Source organism: Schistosoma mansoni, chromosome 1 (assembly GCF_000237925.1).
Source record: "Schistosoma mansoni strain Puerto Rico chromosome 1, complete genome".
NCBI lineage: Eukaryota > Metazoa > Platyhelminthes > Trematoda > Strigeidida > Schistosomatidae > Schistosoma > Schistosoma mansoni.
The window spans coordinates 21,730,080-21,747,106 of NC_031495.1; the positions used below are offsets into that span (position 1 = coordinate 21,730,080).

The following is a 17,027-nucleotide window of genomic DNA, read 5'->3' on the forward strand; positions in this document are numbered from 1 at the left end:
TTGGTACTTTGATAGTTTTACTGTGATAGTTTGAAATTTCGTTGTTGGTATTCAAAAGTGAAGTGTCCACTCTTTGTTACCATATGAGTAACGTCATATCAAATGAATCTACGGATTTATTATATCTTGATTAATGACTAAAGTTTCGACAAACTTAGTACATATCGTTTACATGTACCTAAATGCGAACATTTATGATCTCACTGTGATCCAAACTGATTAACCATGAATTCATTATTTGTATTGTTATGCAAAATAGACTACTTCATAATAATAGTCATCATTTATTCAACGATTAGGATATCTTTTAGTTGACGGGCTTTATATCTTATCACTCGCAAACAGTAGAATAGTAAATAAACAATAGATGTCATCAAATGACAAATAGTTAGTAAAATCTTTGGAATGAATGAATGTAATCAAACTGATGCTAGCCATTGTTTGAACAAGGATAAAAATGAAAGTCAGAAATGTCCTGTAAGCTTTCATTACCAGTTATCATACAAGCAAGTAAATCATTTGATGCCTGCAGACTCCAAAATATGGATAATTATAAATAAGTATCAGAGAGACTATAATTCATGGACGAACCAATCAAATATAAGATGACAGGTCTTGGATTTTGGCATGAAATTCAAGCACCCGTTTGGCTGAATATCATTTTAGAATTTTAGTTGATGTCAGTTCGTGATCGAAACCCCAAATCTAGTTCTTAACCCTAACCATCAGCTGTAAACCATAATTATTATTCCTCACATTGCTTTATAACCCTCATTTAGCCCTAGTAAGTGGACGTTCTCAAGGCCATTTTAGCGTTTCTCAAACGTCGTTCATAAATTATAGTCTCACCTAAATAACAAATTAATTATTATTCAACTATTATAATCTATTATTCACGATTTGAAGTTTCGACATGAAAACGATCGGATATTAATAAACATCACAAAGTTTTCACTGACATAACATGAATGGTTAGGGTTATTAATAGTTTTTATGATCACGTAAGAGGATTTTCGATAAATCCTAGAAATTTTTCATTTATCTTATTGAATAGATAGTCTATTGATTTGGACGCGAATAACGACTTTGAACAGGGCCAATAATTGTGTCAGTTAAATTAATTAACTAGTAACATTAAAGGGGACTAAACTGAATTATTATTCATGTGAAACTACTGTATGACTAACCGTAAACTTACCTGAAATGATAGCTTTCTGTAAAGATACCTATAAACACACTTTTAAGTGAGTTGTACACATTGCGTTTATTGAGCGATGAAGACTATCTGTGTATGATATTAGTATCTAGTCCTTTTAGACAAACTCCACTATAATTGACTTAGTATTTATTTGGAACCAAAGATCATTTACATTTTTATAACCCCGATGTTTAAATAAATTATTCCACTACCACCCAGATATTTATTTATGAAGTGTGTGTTCAAGGGGTACATATGATGTTAAACAGTATCCACACCAACAAAAATTTATTTGTTTTTGGCTAGTTCTCTTCGAAAACAGTGTACCTGTTAATTCTCTGATCAAGTGTTGTTCAATATTGATTAGTTTCAATAAATATTTTAAGAATCTTTAATTTTTCAAATTGATAATATTGTAGAAATTTGGTATAAAGTGAGAGTTATTTTTATCAATATATTACATACTGTTTGAAAATATACTTCTTAGAGTTTCACTTAGAAACCGAGCTTTCGAGTTAACCGAAGTAGGATTGATGCCTTACTTCATGAATAATGCAAAATCAAGATTGCGACAAATTATAAGTTGCCTGTAGCAAAAAATATTGACCATTGGATCTTTGCTTAATAAACAAATATGACAGAGCTTTACACAAATTTCGATGGTCATGAATTGACTTTGTATAGGATCGTAATTACATAAGTCCATTGTTACTTGATTTGTAGTGGATCTAAGATTAATCTTTGTCTATAATTTCTTCCTGAAGCTGAATGAATAATTTAAGGTATCTATTGTTCAAATTTCATTTGTTGATATGAATTTAGACTTACTAAAAGTGCTTATATGATTTGCTACCATATGTCTGTTATGATAACAAACGGAAATATGGGTAAGTTCAAAATAAAAACAATAAATTCCATATAAGTCTAGATTAAAGTAGCCATACTTTAATTGCAGTCCAATAGTTAACATTTAAAATAAAGTATATTAAACAAATTCGTCAATGATATTATTTATTGAAACTGTTTACCTTCAAATTGACATTTTTGTAATTCACTTAAAAGCAACCTTCTCGTTTGCTCACGGGATTTATGGTGCCATTTCAACATCGGATACTGTGTAAATACTTGTTTTAATGCATTTGCTATTGCATACACAGAGTTGACTACTTGAGGTACGTAATAAATTGAATCTTCATATAAAAGAAAAATCAAATAACAAGGAAATCAAATAGTGATGCTAAAATAACGTTATAAATTGAATATCAGTTGATAGTCAGTCGGTCAGTCAGCTACAACGTAGGACCAGTCACATATATGCATCGGTCCAAATCGCCATACCTCGTTAGCACAACAAGATGAACACCGAATTCATAGAAGTAGATAATTTAATGGTGGTAGTATATAAAAGATAGATTGTATATAAGGATATAGTATACGCAGGAAGACAGATATGAAGCAATTTTAATCTCAAGTTTTAAGGAAAGATAAAGAGTGTATACACCTACGCCATTGTGATCGATTCTGAGCCATGTCACCTAGAGTCTTCAACCATTGGTTACGATAGTCACACGGATCCCAACCAAGTAGTCTGCATCTGCCAACATGGCTCAGAGTAGAAGTTAGTGACTTCATGCTCTGATGCCATGTTTTGGTTTGGCCACCCCTAACTTTCTTCCAACCATCCCCAATACTAGTCAGCATTGCACGTCTTGGTAATCAGTGTTCAGGCATACGTAACACGTGGCCCAACCATCTCAGTCGATGAAGATTCATCACCTCATCAACTGATTTACCATCTTTCCTCAATACCCTGTTTCTAACCTCACTATTACTTACCCGGTGATCCCAGTAGATGCGAGCAATATTTCTAAGACATTTGTGGTCAAATACTAGTAACTTGCGAGTATCTTCTACTCTTAATGGCCATGTTTCGCAGCCGTAAAGTGGAACAGAGCGAACTGCTGCGCAGTATACTCGTCCCTTAATTGATAGACGGATATCTCGTCTTCGCCATAGGTCACGTAAGTTGGCAAATGCCAAATGAGCTTTTTGAATCCGTGCTGAGATTTCGTCAGACACCAACCCATTAGGGCTGATCAGACTTCCAAGATAAGTGAGGTTATCGACGCGTTCGACTACTTCACTCCCTATCCTTAGTTCATGTGTTGACGCAGGTCAGTGCTGGAGTAACAATTTACATTTAGATGGAGAGAAACGCATCCCAAACATTCTGGCATTATTACTCAGTTCTAACAGAAGACTCTGCATTTTGTCAGCATCTTCACCAAACAGGACTATGTCATCTGAGTATTCTAAATCGATTAGTGGACCCCCCTGGTAGGAGATCAATGCCTGAAAATTCAGTCGACGAGAGTGTTATTTCCAGCAACAGGTCTATAATGAAGTTAAATAAGAATGAGGATAGTTGATAGCCTTGTCGGGCACCACCTGAGGTTATAAAATCAGATGACAGTTCGCCATAAGCTCTCACTCAACTGGTAGTGTTTGAGTAAAGAGCCTTCACAAGGTTTACGTACTTCTGATGTACACCTTTCAATGACAGACTTTGCCATAGAACCTGTTGGTCTACAGAGTCAAATGCTGCTTTCAAGTCAAGAAAAACTATCATTGTTGGACGCCAATAAACATGTCTGTGCTCTAAAACCTGACGAATAGTGAATATGTGGTCGATGCAGCCACGACCTGGTCTGAAGCCAGCCTGATTTTTTCGTGTTTGGAGTTCAAGAGTCTCCCTTTATGATGAGTACTATTAATCTTTAAATTGGGTCAGTTAATTTATCAAATAAGCAACACTAATAAATATATTTTTTAAAGAATGTTTGGTTTTCCAACTTTTCTGAAAAATAGAAATACTTTAACCTATATTTTAAAGATAGAATGACTGGTAGAATCTTATTATTATCGCTGCATATTGATGTAGTAGGTTAAGAACCTCAATGAAAACTCCTGATAAATGTTTGTTCATTTTGGAATTAACTATATTCAGCCGAATCCATCAGTCGTGCACAGACCGAATCGCGGCACTACGGGTCATTGTTGAACAGTCAATTGAGTGGAATTAGTCTCTATACATCAACTTCATTGACTACGAGAAGGCGTTTGACAGTGTGTAGAGGAGAACATTATGGAAACTTCTTCGACACTATGGAGTTCCTCAGAAGATTTTCAACATTATCCGGAACTCACACAACGGAATACAGTGCAAATTCGTGCATGGAGGACAGCTGACAGATGCATTTCCAGTAAGGAGCGGAGTCAAATAAGGCTGTCTACTCTCCCCCTTCCTCTTTCTTTTGGTGATTGACTGGATTATGAAAACCTTGACATCTGAGGGGAATTCCATAGACATCTCAGAACCAATTAGACGATTTGGACCTTGCAAATGATCTAGCCCTCTTGTCCCATACACACGAACAAATACAGACGAAAACAACAAATGTAGTAGCAGCCTCTGCATCGGTAGGCCTCCACATTCACAAAGGAAAAAGCAAGATTCTCAAATACAATACGGAGAACACCAACCCAATCACACTTGATGGCGAAACTCTGGAAGAGGTGGAAACATTCACGTACCTGGGAAGCATTGTCGATGAACAAGGAGGATCTGATGCAGACGTGAAGGCGAAGATTGGCAATGCAAGGACAGTACTCCTAAAATTGAAGAATATATGGAACCCAAAACAACTGTTAACTGACTTCAAAGTGAGAATCTTCAATACGAACGTCAAGACAGTCCTACTATAAGAATCTGAAACGTGGAGAACTACTACATGCAACGTCAAGAAGGTACAAGTATTTATAAACAGTTGTTTACGCAAAATACTCAACATTCACTGGCCGGATACTATCAGCAACAGCGTTTTATGGGAGAGGACAAACCAGGTTCCAGCTGAAGAGGAAATTAGGAAAAGACGTTGGAATTGGGTCAGACATACACTGAGGAAATCACCAAACTGCATCACGAGGCAAGCCCTAACTTGGAATCCGGAAGGGAAGCGGAAAAGAGGAAGGCCAAAGAACACACTACGCTGGGAAATAGAAGCAGATATGAAAAGGATGAATGAGAATTGGAAAGGATTTGCCCAGGACAGGGTTGAATGGAGAATGCTGGTGGGCGGCCTATGCTCCTCCACGAGGTGTAGCAGGCGTTAGTAAGTATTAAGTAAGAATCCATCAGATTTCTTTTAACAAAATAAACTGAGCGATAAGTTATATTTTAAGCCAAAAACTGTATTTAAAGTCCTGTGGTAGGTAAATTCAACCACTTTATTATGAAATCTATATATTGGGTCAGCTTTTTATTCAGCTTGTTCAGTATAAAACTTATTCCTTGACCAGTGGTTTTTGGTAGTAACGAAAGCTCTCCGAGGACACCGATTATCATTCTCAATGAACATTTAAATCCTGGCTCGTTTAATAATAGATCAATAGATATCTATTGATTAAATAATGGGAGTATGTAATGTTTTCGATGTTCAGTTATTTTTATCATAGCATAAACCTCTTCTACAAGTTCTTCAGAAACATACCTCTATAAAGATATGATAAGCATTCATGTTCATCCTCGGCATTACAAACTTGATCAGTGAAATTATTTGGATCAACCACGTTTGGTAAGCAGCCACAAAATTGCATTAAGTAAGATTTTGTCCAGTTGGTTAAATTAACTGTCCTATTTAAGCTGTATTTTCAAAGAATTATCACAAATGAATTAAGATAATTTGAAAACACCTCAAAAAACAATCGAACAGTGATAAATAAACCAAAATGTTTGAGTAATGCTATTATGTATTGAGGCCAATCCAACAAAAGCAGTTACAATAAGGAACATCAACTCATACATTGATAAAGAATTGTTAGTGGGATTCCTTCAGGACTAACAGTTTTGGGCGATCACAGGACAATAAAGTGTATTGTCATTTGTAATACCAACCAGGCTCTAAACTAACGCTACAGTTTAAGTAATTTACACTGTTCTGTAAATTAAGTGATCTAATTACTAAGCATTCAGGTTACCAAAATAACCATTTTCCTGGTCCAATTGCTTCATTTATGCGGCTTGTAACAATTTTACCATTCATCTAGCTTGTAAACATTTTAAGACATTTCAGTAGTATTAACTAAAAATGACAGAATTAATAAGGGTTTCATTACTGACTAAACCATAGTATATTTCAGTTATTTTCGTTTGAATCGTTATGGAAACATATCCACACTATCTCTTTACACTCATCAAATGGTTTATCTATGTTCATACTTTAGATACTATTCTTTCATAATCTTTAACATCATGTCCAAATGCTAAATGATTATATAAAACATCTCATAACATTTTCATAGTGGCCAACAGTGTGACTTAGAGTAATTGTTTCATTCATGTTGTTAGAGAGAAATATATCCATCACATTGGCATCATTTTTATTCAAATTCAAACACATTACCAGTAACTTTTGACTCAAAGAGTTATCTGTTAACCTATTGAGATTATTACACACACTAATTTAATGGTTTCTTATTTAAGTGTTTATACATTTACACTTAGTTTTAAGAACTAAAGTGATTGTTATTTTTTCAGTCATCGATCTCCATCAAGTAAGTCTTGGGTTGCCCTGCATGTAATCGAGGTGTTAACACATTTGATAAAGAAGCATCCATTCAACAAATTTATTCGCAGACACACTGATTAGTTCACTCCTGTAAAGAAGTAAATTGAAGTTAATGACACTCATACTTATACTGTGCCCGTATTAGTAATTTTGTCTACGTATTTATATTTGGATTTGCAGTTTCAGCTATTTCTTATCTCCATACATTTATTAAACTCAGTTAACGTCTTCCTTTTTCTTGATGGACTAAGTACTATTCTTTGAACCATTTCGAATTTGTATCGAGAGTGTTATAGAAATTATCTCATTTTAGTTTCTGATCATTTGATATTATCACAAAGAACAAATTTATTAAATTTCAAAATTTAAAAAGGATAAAAACCTTTTAACTAGATGAAAAATAACAGCTTATTCGTATATATTCAGTCGTATAAACCCTAGTCTTCATTAATTCATTAACCTTTTTAACCGGCTCTTTTCAAGAAATTAAGCAGCCTATTCTAAATAGTTGAGCCTTCAAATCTTAATAATAACAAAATTTATTTAGCGTTAGTCTCGATCTATAGGGCAAGATGGTTAAAAAGTAAAACGAGCACTAAATACATTCCACGAATAAAAGATAAACATATAACACCATTCTGTCAAATCCTGACGTCTATTTTTAGTCATTCGCGGAAATCCTAGAAAAGGGGAATGATAAGTACAACCACTAGAAATAAGGATGACAACTGTTGAAACATCATTTTGAGTAAAATTTGAGTTTAAAGTTACTTTGATGTAATAAGGGTTTTTAATTTCATTATAAAGTACTATTCACGTGACTTACTTAATAGAATAGTTTTTCATATTCCTCTCTCCCGGTAAATGTGGTAAAACTAAGATAAACTTTTTGAATCCATGGAATTGCTTTGCATAAACTGGATCGAAATCTTCAGTTAAATATAATTCTCTGAAAGTTGAGATAAGACCATTTGTACCAATCCAAAGAAATCGATCAAGATCTGGTTGGTTCCATTTAAGAAGCTCACTAACGGCCAGACTTGCAGTATACGACGTTACTAACAAGATATTAACTAATAATAATGTTGAAAGGATAATTTGAAGCATACAAAATTTAATCGGTATAAATAATAATAATACATAATGACACTTCAATGGGACCCCTAGGTTGAAATGCTAGCCATCATTAAAAGTATGTAAGGACCTTAAACGAAATATTATATTGCAGAAACCTGCTCTGGATTCACATTAGCGTTTTTAGACTGATCATATCCAGTCCGAAATATCAAAAATGAGAAATTATAAACCCTTACTAATATATAATCTATTTCAGATAATCCTCGAAAACTTTACTACTAAGAAACAAATGTACTGGCATCAACCTAAATAATAAAAAAAATATGATTTATCATTTCATCTCCACCAAAACTTAAATTTCTTATTACATAATCTGATACGTAAACAGAATATATACAATTAATTCACACCAAACGTTTAACAGTATATTATTGGTACAAGAAAAAGGGTTTAAAATATTTCAGGTTTATTAGTATTATTATCTAATCTCTATCCGATGTACATCACTAATATAACTGTGGCATGGTAAAAAAAAGTTTTATAACTCAGTTTTTTAGCACTACATTTTATTAATTATATAAATTAAATCCTTGATTTCTGCTGAGTAGAATGTGACAGATGAGCAATTGTTCATTAAAATAATAAAGGAAACAAGCTGTGTTTTATGCATAAAACATGTTTCTAATCTATACACTTATTACTATCCAATGCAAATTACGTATTTTACTGAGGAATCGGTGATTCATTTCTATGACATTTACTAAACACCATATATTTTCAGATGGCTTTCAGGACACTTGTACTACCTCATTTTGTAACAACAGATCTAGCTACTAAATCATGACTGGAGTTTCCTGAATGTTTTTGGTTTAACTCTGGTTAAAGGATCACATGTCAAACTAAAGTGGTTTTGTAGAGATCAGTTAGAAAATTAACAAAAATATATTAGCAGTGAACTAAATCAATACATTTTCATTAGGGATATGATTTAAGAAAGACGTTTTGATGTTATGAGCTATGGAGTCAATCAAGTTGAGAGTGAACCCGTGGCTTACGCATGATATTAAATATAAACCACAGTAAACTGCAAAGAAAAGAATTAGGTACGAAAAATAATAATGTCTTTGCTTCCTAACGTCATTTTCATTTCAGTTTTTCCATTTTATCAGATACTATTTATCTGTCCGTTTCATTTGAGGGGTTATATAGTTAAGTCAAGTTTTCAAGTTTAAAAATATCCTTATTTTTAACTAGTCTTTTAACCTACCTGAAGCTGGAGAATCCAGTAACGTTTTCAATCTTCTACCAATATCGTTAACATCTAAAGGATAGGTGATCAATCGAACATTTTTAGCTATACATATAATTTGACTAAATCCATTTAATTTCTCCATAAAAACACCATAATTAGATTCACCATGCTCGGAACTGTCCAGTACAACATTTACATAAAACCAGTTATACTTCCTATATAAAAAGCAGTTTCGTGTTTTTATGGGAAAAAAGAAAACCTAGTATGTTTATTAAGTTTATACTCATCAAAAACAGATTATCTATATGACTTTACTGACGATTTTCCTTCATTCAAAGAAAAGAAAATCATACTTTTGACAATTGCAAGATGGATATAAATAGTAATTTTAGTAAGGAAATAGATGTCACCATATTTAAGTTAATTTACCAAAATCAAACAATCAATCAATTACTGATAAAACAAACTTAGCATATGTATTCTTATTCGCCTAAGCAAATTGTGATCAAGTTCAGGTGGTTTGATAACCATAGCAGGTGAACAGATATTACAAACACTGAAATCCGTTTTAACAATTGACCTTTCTTTCAAATCTCTATTTGGACAAAAACATTTTCGAAAGCTTTATTCATGTGAACTACAAAAATAGAATGTAATTATTTCAAGGACTTTTTGTCAGAACGTGAAATTTATGAATGACTTTGAAAGATAGTGTCAGATAATTCACTGTCACAACAATATTTATTATACTGCTATCAACACTTGCGATTGGTACAGTTACTTCCAATGTTCACTTTTAAAATTTAAATCACTGTTTCCTAACAGTGATATTCTATAACCGTTAAAATTCAGTCGTGTTGGCAAAAAGACAGGCATCTCAGTAACGTAGTTTGATGAACGTGCTATATTGTGTTATATCTAGAGCCTTGATACCACTTTACAAGTACTTTCTCACCCACTTTTAAGCTGCGGGTCGTCGTCTGATACTCCTGTACAGGTTTTCTTCTTTTCTTGGGTGGCGATTTTTTGTCAAATATCCCCTCCAAACGTTGCCTGAACTTCAGCTTCAGCTTCCCCTGCGGCAATGAGTACGTCTTCTCCATGTTTTGCCTGGGGACCAATCAGCCTTGGGAGTGCATCAGATCTCACCGGACTACATATATGATTAATTGGCTGGTTAGCCAACTGCAACATTTCTATTAGGTCAAGACCAAACAAATCTAGTCCTGGGCCTTCAGTGAGATATACTTTCACATTCTTCTGTACATTCCCTTTTTTAACTGGACAGCATATCTCTCCAGCAATATTTACCTTCTCTCCAGATGCACTGAGTGCTAACTGAGTTGTAGGGAGCACCAAGGGTTTGCCAATATGACTCCATGTTTTGCGGCTGATAAGTGAAATATCTGAAGCAGTGTCAAGCTGTAGATGGGCACGGCGTCCATTAATCTCTAAAGTCACATATTTTCTTCGATTATGTTCTGTTCTGGTATGTGCCACCATTATTCTATTAGTTGATGAATAATTTTTACGTCTTCGTGATGAGCGATGGTGCATCTTCTTTTTACAACATGTTTCTTTATGTCCTTTGAGCTGACATCTAGTGCACCGGTAGTTTTTGTATGGACAAAACCTTTTGTAATGCAGCTCTCCGCAAAACCAACATGCGGATGGAGGCTTCCTAATGGTTGTGATCTGCTTTTGCATATAGGAATCTTTCTTCCCACTTACTGCCTGTACATAAGGAAGTCGACCATTATTTTCTACCATCGAGGTGTCATGTTTCAAGTTCACCAGACGCTGACATTCAGTAGTCACCTCTTGAAGGGTGATATTTGGACACTGTTCAATTTTACTTAGAATTCTGGTTCTGATGTCGGCATCTTCTGGAGACTGTAAGCTGCATACGAAAACAAGACATTTGAATTGGTCTTCTGTCATTGCTGATAGTTTAAAACGCTCACATTCACGATTTACTATGCTGGCATGTTGCACCCAATCACTGTTGCCAGCTTTTACTATCTTCAGGCACTGATACCAAATATTGAACAAGGAAGACTGTTCACCGAAAATTTGCGACAAAATTTTAACTGTTTCTTCGAATGAAATGTCTCTTGGGTTCTTGGGCAGAATGTAATTAGTGTATCGTTCATGTTCAATGGTCCCCAGCTTTCGTAGTAGTACTCTGACCTTGGCGGCATCATCAATCGTTTCTAGGTTAACATTAAATACATCTTCATATTTCTTGTACCAAGATTCGAATGTTACACCAGCTAAACCATCAAAATGAAATTCATGAATGGAATCAATGATATAATCAGCATGCGATTTAGCAGAAACATCTGTAAGTCCATTCTTATTGAGGTTCATTTGCTGGGTTAGTGTTTCAAGTATGCGAATCTGGAACTGCTCGAAATGTTTTTCATGGCGCTCTAGAAAAGCTTCGAATTGATCAAAGGTAATCGACATCTTGATAAATTAACCACGTCGCCAGTTGTTATATCTAGAGCCTTGATTCTTAATATGCCGCGTACTACTAGACTACTTGAACGATAGAACCCGCAACGTCGCAAAAGAGAAGACAAAGACTAGTAAGTAGGAAGTTTATTCCTCAAATCAGTGTCAAAATATAGTACAGAAATCTCGTGTATTTATAGTTTTTTGGCTGAATGTAAATCATCATTTCGGTCAACCAATAGGCACATAGGGGTCATTCTAATCAATCCAATGGGGAAGCTACACGTCGCATTCTAGAACATTCCCCTAGCAGTGATTGGATGGAATGTCTGTGGCTCTTCCTGGGCTTCTTAAGGATTCCTAGAGTCTACCAACGAGCCGTCCTTATATATTGTTAACTGGCTGAAATTAGAAAGGTGAACTACTGGATGTTACCTTTACCCTCCACATGTACCATGTCCTCCATGAAACTTGACAATTCCTGGTTGTATACAGCTAAATAATTCAAAACTAACCCAGAAAAACTATTCAGTATACCTCAGTTTCAATAGTTCTCCAACTGTTTATTTTATTATGAAAACTAACTTCACTTTGTTCTAACTCCATAATCTAACCAGACAACTTAGTCTTCCTACCTTAAGACGTCTGAACAACTTAAGTTTGTGAAAATGTAATATTTTCATTTGATATGTTAAGTTGTGTACTGAAAAAGAGTAGAATTTGGTTCTTTTTTGACTTCACATATCATAACTATGTATGCAATAAATTCATGATATTATTAATATTATCAAACATTAGTGAATAAAAGTAGAAAGCACTATACTTTGACCTTGTGTTGTTATATTCCAGCTCTAAATAACAGATTCCTTTGATCAGACTTTCAAATGGTTTTAATGATCTGTTTTACTTGTTTACAAATAAAACTAACTCATTTTATGATTATTCTAGATAAACGGGTATAAAGTAGTTTTCTTAAATTAGTTAATGTAACTTTAATGCTTAATTTATGTACAGAGTAAGCAGGAGACAAAAACTAACAGATCAAATTGTGTGACACAGTAAACATGAAACCGAAACAACATCCCCTGTGGTTTTTATGATAAGTCATTCCTCTGATATAATTGATATCTAATAAGACTTCGAATATCCGGTTTAGTATCGTTCTAACAATCATGTTTAACATATAACTAGTATTGCATACAGTCTGTTATACGCTTGTTAGCTAAGATTTACAGTATGGTCACTTAATAATGCCATTACTTATCTTAATGTGTTATGATTTCCACTATAGGCGTAGTCTGGAAAAAATGTTCATGGTGGTGCATAAAGCAAGAGATAATACTAGTCCACGAAATCATTAACAGCATTTGAAAACCAAGAATTCTTACTTCGGATTTCAAAGATTATTGTTGCTCATGGCTTTTTAGCTTAACCCATATGTTTAAAATTGATTTCAGTAGAGTAAATGAGTTCATTATCTACCTTTCTCCAAATTATAAGATTAGTATTTTTTTTAATCATAATTCTCATTCCAACTGATCCTTTTTGAACAATATTTGCAATACATAAATAATATATTTGTAATATTCCAATGAGTAAAAAAAATTAGATTTTCTACTAATTAGTATATTACAAATATATTATTTATTTACAACAATCTACTCAATGCTCAATTTATTCAAAATTATCAAATCAAAACTTGGTAATGATACCTACAAATATATGCAACGTTTAGCTCTGCACTACTTTTGAAGTGAATTATAGTAATTTGAGTAGAGGATAATTTATTTGAAACCCTATCGTGTTTATCATTGACTAAAGATAGATTGTATATACATTTAGTTATCGTTTACTGATAAATCAACAAAATCTAAACATTAATACTCACCTCAACAAGTCAATAATCACATCAGTTGTCATACTAATGCTGGGAACTGTTCTCATAAAATACGTATATTTATCTGCATCATCTAATTGTGATGAAGCAGACATATAGCTGATCTGGAATTGAAAATAATAAAATAGTACTATTGGTATACTTTTTAGGGAAGATATTCAAAGCTTTATAATGTGGTGGCTTGGGCTTCGAGATATATCCTTAGGCTCCGTAAATCAATCACCCTGATAACGGTTATTAAGTAAATACCAACGGTGTATGAATTCAGAAGGCCACACGAAACGCCGACTACAGTTTATTTATTTGTATATACTAATACTTCCAGTAGCGAAATTCAAAAATATTTACTGCCGTTAAATAAGTTTAGAATCTGGATGTATTGTTTTGTTTTTAATTTTTACTTGAAATGCTCAACATACCCGCAATGGCCCATGAATAAGAAAAGCTGTCCAACAGTAATTACCGGTTTACATAACGACTTCAAAATAAAATTTTGTATAGAAATACCATTAGTTGCTTGGTTTGCAGAGATTCACAGTGAATAGGCCTAACATTTTAAGAACTAACAACTATACGTTACAATCTGATGAATCACAGTAATGTTAGAAAAAAGATTGTTATTTCTGACTTCTCAAACAATAAAATCTGACACTTTCGCATTCACCATCAGATATCCAGTCTCCAGCAAACAACTCAATGACCACATAAGAAATCCATCTAGACTGACAATACTTGTATGTAAATACATGTACAATAATTTCAGCTCATACGTTTGCACAAAACAAGTTAACGAGGTTTTCTGTGGGACTTACAAAAGTCACCCATCAAAACTATGAAATTTGGAAGGCTGTTTATTGAGAATTTCCCTTCGAAGAAACACAGCCTTTTCAATAGGATCACTGTTTCATTTAGAGCCTATAAAGACTTCATGGAAGACATTAGATCAGAAAGATTTTTGATTTTTGGTGTTGATTAAAAAATGGGATATGTATAATTCTTTGCATGCAGGCCGACTTACTCTCTAGATGATTTCTGAATAACTTAATTCGAAAGAATCATCTATGAACATGACTCTAATTGAAAGAAATGTTGAATGATAAGGGAGCTGGAGATAACTTCTGAAAACTTTCGGCAATATTTACATGTTCGAATCGAAACTGAACGAAGCGCGAGAAATTAGTACTGCTTAAAGGGGGATAAGATTGACTTATCTTGAAGTTTGTAAAGTAGTATCTATCACCTAAGTTCGTGTACTTATTGTCAAACTTTTAATAAACGTTTACACCTACCTGTGGTATATCTAAGAATTTTAACATATTTGCCACGCTAATAGATACATCACTTTGTGAACCACCAACAACAGCTGTGACATAAGTTTCAGTAGATCTTTGAGTGTACTGTTCTTCCAAACCAGTCTTCTTAGTGTCATTCTCCAACAGATCATCAAACTATAAAATAATAATAAATAAACCATAGATTCCTTACCTATAGTGGTAATAACAACCATGTCTCTGTCCGAAAATACGTTCAATAACAAACACGGTTTGTATATTAAACACAATTACTTCATTTTGTAATTTTGACTGAAAACATATTTCCCTTTCATTGATGGCAATTTCGAACGCAAGCAAACGTTTGCAGGAAAAATGACTATCTCAATATAGCTTCGATAAATTGGTAAATAATTTTTCCATGAATCTTATCATATGGTTTGATAAAACGGAGTCAGCCGTCAGATAACGTTATTACAATAGTATACTTCAACGTAGTGGTTGGAGGTTTCCAACAGGAAACTCTGAACCTAGGTTTCGAGCTATTTGGCACTCCTTGGCAAGGTGTACCTATAACCCTAAGGGAACCGATGCGTCCTATCAGATTCGATCCTATGTCACCCAGCTTTACAGTAAGTTCACATTAATAAACTTCACCCTTGACCTATCCGTGATGTCACTGACCTTCAAATGCCCCTCGATCGTACAGGAGTCCATTTGTTAAAGCTAGTAATTCGGTGAATTTGATTGGTTACCCATAGTCCCTTTGCTATACATAATTAAGTTCATTAATATCATAACATAAATGTTTCATAAAACTGCATAAATTATATACACTGTGTAAATGTTGATGTGTGAGGTAATGAGAGTAAAATATGATTGATTACTGAGCGTGGACGTACAAGCATTCAGCCTTCAGACTGCTAACTATGTGATTTCCTTTCCTCCCACTAATTTCTACTCAGGGTTCACTGACGGTAACTGCTCCTAGTTGTATGCAATAAAGTGTTACCTAGTGTTCATTTGGTTCACCATTCTAGGTCATGAGTCCCGAATCTCATATAACGTGACTAATCTCATAATTGTATTGACGTATTATTATAGTAGATCTGAGAGAGAGAAAAATATTTTAAACAATCCGTTATGTCATATGTATCATTACCAAGGTTAGATTTGAGAACTTCAAATAAGTTGGTAATTCAATGCATCATTTTATTTGATTTATGCCTTAGTTGATAGTCAGTGGAATGTTTAAGTTTTCGTGTTTTTCATATTCAAGTTATTTATGTAAAATTTACAAAGAGTAATAAATTGTAACGAATATAAGCAAGGTAGACAAACTTACAACAATAAAATGTAGTGTTTGCATAAAAGCATTATCTGGATTTTCACATGTATCAAAAATTAAGGCTCCCAGTGAAAAGTTTAAGTAATTTTCACGTGAATTAATATTATCGATCGCATAAAGCATCGCTTCTAAAAGCTTTTAAGGCAAAATGAAAGTCTATTTATTATTTAATTTACCAAAATGAAACTAGTTTCACAAGACATTGAACATTTACACTATGATATTAAGTTATTACTAACGTTACAGGTATTAGTATTGAATTTTGTAGTGTACATCTAAGTTATGTCCCATAGAAGTCTTTGTTGATTACATATTAGTGTAAAACATCATACTTTAAAAGTCCAAGAAACAATATCCCCAGGCAAAAGACATGATGAGCTAAGTTTTTTAAAAAGTTATTTGCTACGAGAACTGAAGATCTTGGGTTCGATTGTTGTGAGGTCGTGGGCGGTCACCACTGTGGAATCTCATTTGGTCCTGTCTGGTTTTCAATGATACCTCAATGGAGATCACTTCATGAAGAATATTGCATACTTTTCAAAGTTGAAATCATGAGTCAATTGAAGCTAGACCACCATCGAAAACCTGGAAGCATTGGACGGCCGTTTCGTCCTATTATGGGACTCCTCAGCAGTGCGCATCCACGATCCTGCACTCGCGAGATTCGAACCCAGGACCTACCAGTTTCGAGCCAGAGCCCTTAACCGATAGACCACTGAGCCGGCATCCAACGGTGTTAATGTCTAACTTCAACCCATCCACGAATTATGAGCGACCATTCACCAGTTGCCTTCAGTGAGTTGTTATCTCACAACAGACGTGGTTGGACTCCACTGGTCACTGCTTCCCACTAGAACTCCAGGATATGTGTCTTGAAGTCAGTCACTAGTGAGTCACTAG

The 17,027-nt window shown here is 34.1% G+C and overlaps 1 protein-coding gene across 1 annotated transcript in view; it reads right to left on the minus strand.

Annotated features, from left to right (window-relative positions):
- Positions 1-17,027, minus strand: part of Smp_128940 (putative metabotropic glutamate receptor) — a gene marked incomplete at its 5' end in the record, with an annotated part of 32,889 nt that overhangs the window by 10,070 nt on the left and 5,792 nt on the right. Inside the window, 7 exons of the mRNA XM_018793647.1 lie at positions 2,227-2,388; positions 5,749-5,900; positions 7,652-7,898; positions 9,170-9,369; positions 13,500-13,612; positions 14,798-14,938; positions 16,125-16,262. Of these exons, the coding sequence (XP_018648138.1) occupies positions 2,227-2,388; positions 5,749-5,900; positions 7,652-7,898; positions 9,170-9,369; positions 13,500-13,612; positions 14,798-14,938; positions 16,125-16,262 (1,153 nt within the window). The remainder of the gene's footprint in view (positions 1-2,226; positions 2,389-5,748; positions 5,901-7,651; positions 7,899-9,169; positions 9,370-13,499; positions 13,613-14,797; positions 14,939-16,124; positions 16,263-17,027) is intronic.